The following is a 4,997-nucleotide window of genomic DNA, read 5'->3' on the forward strand; positions in this document are numbered from 1 at the left end:
AAGAGGTATTTTTTATTTTATTTTAATTTTAACATTGTTCATGGTATATGTATATTGGTTTATGTATATATTTATTTAATTTAATACTGGATATTTGTGAGTATGCATACATATTTTGTTCATAATATGGTGAAACTCAATAAAAATATTCTATGAAATAATATAATAAAATCTAAAATCACGGTCTTGGTGACCCAAAGGTGACCGTTTTTTTTTTTTTAATATAGCTGTATGCTTAGCGAGTGTCTCTGGACGTGGAGACGTGGACCCACCTCCCTCCGTCAGCGTGGAAGACGACCGACTCTTTTCCGGTGCTGATGCAGCCGTTAATGTTCTCCAGCACGCCGGCATTCACCATTTTGTACATGAGCAGACGAGTGCGAGGGTCCACCGCTTGTTCCTGAGGACACGACAGTTTGAGTGTGACGGAGAAACAGCAGTCTGTCTGAGTTATTGTTGTTATTTGTTTGTTATAATGACTCGTACAGCGGTGGAGTGCTCCTTCTTCTCGTGCAGTCTGGCGCTGCGTCGCTGCTCGCTGTAGCAGTGCTGCTTCAGGGAGTTGAACACCTGGTTGGACAACTTGAGGTCCATCCCCAAACCGTCGCCGACATGGACCTCTGGAGCAAACTGATGCAGGAAGAGACGTGTAAATACGACCAACACGCACGCTCCTTTGTACACAAAAGTTTCTGCAGTGCTAAAGTCAGCAAGAAATTCATCCTGAATAGATAATATTTATGACACTGATATAATAATTATCTGGGGAAGATGAAGGGTTTTTTGGGGTTTTTTTCTCATGAATTATTTGTGTGGGTTTCTTTTTAGTAATTAACATTTTTTCATTATTATTATTTTTTATTTCTGTAATTTTTTCCATTTCCTTTTTTAAATTGATTAATTAATTTTAAATTATATAAGAGCACAGTTCACTCTGAGCCAGGGGGAGCTTTAAATTTTTCTTTTGGAGTATTAAGCTGTGAGTGTGTGATTCACTTTTGTACTGGTTGTTATAATTTGTTGTTATACTCTGAACAAAACTAAATAAAAATTTGATGACACAAAAAAGAAATTTATCCTGCAAATTTCTCTTTGGGTTTTTTCAGAGTGTATGAATCTACAAATAAATCTAAACAGCCTCCGTATATGACTTTCTATTTTCTATTATGTTATTCACTTTGATTTATTCATTTTTTTTAATTTCATAATCATCACTTTTAAGTAATTATTTACTGTATGTAGATACTTTAATTTTTGTATGAGCTTGTTTTTATTATTTATGTTTTGTTTTGTTTTCTGCAGGGTGAATACGGTTCTTTCTTCATTTGGTAACGCTCACATATAACGTATAAAACTAGATTTAAAAAAACAATCAATCTAAAGAGCGTGCGTCTTACATTGTCCATGCGCGCCGTGTTCTTGCGTCCGCAGGTCACCTCGTCGTGTTTGGTGGTGATGTTCTTGCCCTTCCCGGTGAAGCCTCTCCTCGGCGTCGTCTGGGGTTTTTCTGACGGATCAAACACAGAAACGCAAACATCTCAACATCCTGTGAGATAATGAAGACACGCGAGGATCTCGAAGTGAACCCTTTGTAACCTGGAAAACTGGCTTTTCTTAAATAATGAAAAAAATTCAAACTTTAGAAAACTGAGTTAAAAAACAAACTAACAGGAAAATAACCTGGAAAATTCCTTAAAAATCATCATAATTCTGCGAAGTAAATTCTAATAAGTGTGATAATCACTATCACTAAGTGTGATAGTTATAAACACAGTTCTTTATAAAATCTAACAGACCTTATTTAAAAATAATTTTCAAAATCTTTGAATTTCTCGCAATTTGCAGGACATTTCCAGCCACGTTGCTCGTTGCCTTTTTCCCCGTGTTTAAAAAAAAAATAAAAAAAAAAATGATTTGCTCCAGGTTTCAAAGGGTTAATCAAATGACAGTGAGAGAAGTCAGATAAATAAATCACAGACATTTCGGTCTCTGACATCGAGTCGTGTTCCTCTTTGGAAACAGAAATAGAAAGTTAAGTTGACGTGTTTAAAAGATGAATTCATGCTTGGAAACAGACTGAGCTGAGGGCTGTGTGTTCTGTCAGGTGTTTCCCTTATTTTGTCCACCCACTGCAGGTGCGTTACCTGCTCTGTAGGGGTCGTGTCTTGTGTCCTGCCAGTCCACCTCGTCCTCTGAGCTGTCGCTGTCCTCATACGGGTGGACCATACGGTAGTTCTCAAAGGAGATGGACACTGAAATAAAAACATCAAATATTTCATTAAAAATCAACATTTTAGTCACTGCAGTCAGTTACTGAGAGTCACGTGTCTTCACACGTGTGTCATGTGTGTCACGACGTTGTTGTTCTACCTTTGCTGTCTCCGTTGAACTTCTTCTCCTCCCGACGCAGCTGATCGTCAAACTCGCGGTCAAACTGCATCTGAAGCATCTGAGCGAGCATCAGGTCGCTGGTCGTGTCAGAAACTTCATCTGAGAACAACAGATCTGCAGCGGGACTGAAAGACACGGACGAGAAGAGCGGAGACATGAAGGATAAACGAACAAACACAGAAAGAAAGACAGAATAAAGGAAGAAACAATGAATCAGCAATGAAAGGATGAATGAAGAAAGAACAAACAAAATAAATACATAAGAATAAAAAAGAACAAACGGAGAAAGAATAAATGAGCAAAAGAGAGAGAAAAGACAGATGCAAAGATTTTATTTAATTTGGCATTTTATTTGAGAAAAAACCTCAAATAAATTGATTAAAGATCAAATAAAAAAATGTCACACAGGTCAATAACACACACACACACACACACACACACACACACACACACACACACACACACAGGTGAGCGTACTCAGTGAGCGCAGGGAAGGCGTTGTTCTCCTCGTCCAGCTGTTTGGCGAGCTGCTCGCTCATCACATCAGTCAGAGAGCAGGCCGGAGGCGCCGGGGCCACTGAACCCCACGGGCTCTGAAAAAAACAAAACAAAACAAAAAAACAACGACATTATAAACTTATTAAAGTTATTTTCTTACTGAAGGAGTTTGTTTTTGTTTGGGATTCATTTATGTCGTTTTTGGCCAACAGGATTGTATCCCCGACTGACAGGAAAGCATTATATAGATAACAATGGAAGGGTTTTTTTTTGCATTTTATTATTATTGTTATTATTATTTTCTTGGTTTATCAGTTCATTGATCTGTCTGTGCATTTAGTTGAGAGTTGGCAACAAATCGGTCATAGCACCATGACACACAAAAAGAAGACACGACAAAAAAATAAAAGAATATAGAAGAAGAATAGAGGAATACAGATTGTTATTTAATTCTTAAAATCACAGTTACACCTCGGTACATCATCTGCACAGTGTGACTCAACAGTTTAACCCTCAGTGACTCATAACTGGACAGAAATAATATCAGAGATGAAGCTGAGACAAGTTCAGACATGTCTGAGCCGAGCCCCGCCCACTCCACACTCACAACATTTAGAGAATAAAATATTTAAAATTACAACATACTTAATAATGTAATTATTAATTCACACACATATCATGGTTTTAAGAATAATTAAGAGCAGTGAGGAATTCTGTGGAGGCTAAATTAAAGGTGAGAAAAAGCACTGAGGTCACAGTTTTCTTTAAGGAGCTATTTTATTCCCCTTTTTATTTTAACAACAAATTAACAAACAAAGGCAGGTTAAATACTCTAAAAATCTGAGTGGTAAAATAAGATACTATATAGCTGTATAAAAACATTACAGAGGTGAATTGTAATGTGAGCTCTATAATTATTAAAGTTTTATTAAATTGTTTAAGTTATAAAGGGGCGGGATGATATAAGTTTATACTTCCTTCTCCTTTTGGCTCATGTAAATGTTTAACAATATTTATTTCTGTTGTTTAAGAGAGTTTGAGTACTGAGAGTTTGCTTTGGGATTACTGTTCATTTTAATAATTTCTCTTGGTTTTGATTTTTTCAAACGTTGTAAATAAATAAAAACAAAACAAAACAAAACACAACGAAAATGTAAAAAATTAATTAATTAATTAAAATACAAACACATAAATAATTATTTCTAAGATTCAAATTACAAAAACGAAATGCAAAATACATTCATAAATAACAGCTGATACAATAAAATACAGAAAGTAAACACAAAGGATTTTAAATATTGTAAAAATTAAAACTTAATCTATAATACATCTTTAAATTAAAAACGGAATCTAAAAAAACCCTAAAAAACAACTTTAAAAATCGATAACAATAATTACAGATGTATGGAAGACAAAAACAGCCACAAATTTGGCTTCAATAAAACCATCAGCCGAATGAAATTTACTACAAACCGCATGAAAAGTGGTAGTATTGTTATGAATCTAACTCTGTAGATATATTTATAATGTTTTTCCAAACTGAGAGTTGAGTTAATCCAACATGGCCTCTTTAACAGACTTCTCCTTAAAAGGCTGAAGTTAGCTCGCTAACGCTAGCGTGCTAGGTAGCTAACTGACTTAGCTTCGTCAAATTAACAAAAAACAAGACTCAAACACAAAAACAGCTCAACAAAAATATCTTCTTACCTTTGGTGCTTGTGCTGCGACTCCCGTTTGATCCATGATTACAGAGATATCGATTAATCGACCGTTTCTTTAAAGAGTGAATGGTGGCTAGCCGATGAGCTAACGTTAGCACGCTCCGGAGGGGGCAGATCAGGCGACTAAAATGTCCCGAAAATGAGACTGAAGACGAGGTCCCGCGGTGTGACACGTACACACGACTGTTGTATAAACTGTAGTGAGCGTGAAAAGATAATTTAGGAGTTTTTAACAACGTTTTTTAAGTTAAAAAAGAGGTTAAAAGGAGGCAGAGAAGCTTTCAGTGAGGAGTCTCCCAGCTGAGTGGACTACGACGCAACAGGAAACACGTCACGTCCGAGGACGCTACTGCACGCCTTCATAATAAAAGCCCTCATGCTGTCATC

At 36.3% G+C, this 4,997-nt stretch overlaps 1 protein-coding gene across 1 annotated transcript; it reads right to left on the minus strand.

The window, feature by feature from the left end:
* Positions 1 to 213: 213 nt before the first annotated feature.
* riok3 (RIO kinase 3 (yeast)) lies at positions 214 to 4,932 on the minus strand. Its single transcript, XM_042515662.1, has 7 exons — positions 4,597 to 4,932; positions 2,869 to 2,984; positions 2,371 to 2,516; positions 2,145 to 2,252; positions 1,398 to 1,507; positions 487 to 630; positions 214 to 400 (listed from the first exon to the last, which is right to left on the minus strand). Exons 1-7 carry the CDS (start codon positions 4,630 to 4,632, stop codon positions 236 to 238), a joined length of 825 nt encoding a protein of 274 aa, XP_042371596.1. The 5' UTR covers positions 4,633 to 4,932; the 3' UTR covers positions 214 to 235.
* Positions 4,933 to 4,997: the final 65 nt, after the last annotated feature.

This window comes from Plectropomus leopardus, unplaced genomic scaffold (assembly GCF_008729295.1).
Source record: "Plectropomus leopardus isolate mb unplaced genomic scaffold, YSFRI_Pleo_2.0 unplaced_scaffold20344, whole genome shotgun sequence".
Classification (NCBI taxonomy): domain Eukaryota; kingdom Metazoa; phylum Chordata; class Actinopteri; order Perciformes; family Serranidae; genus Plectropomus; species Plectropomus leopardus.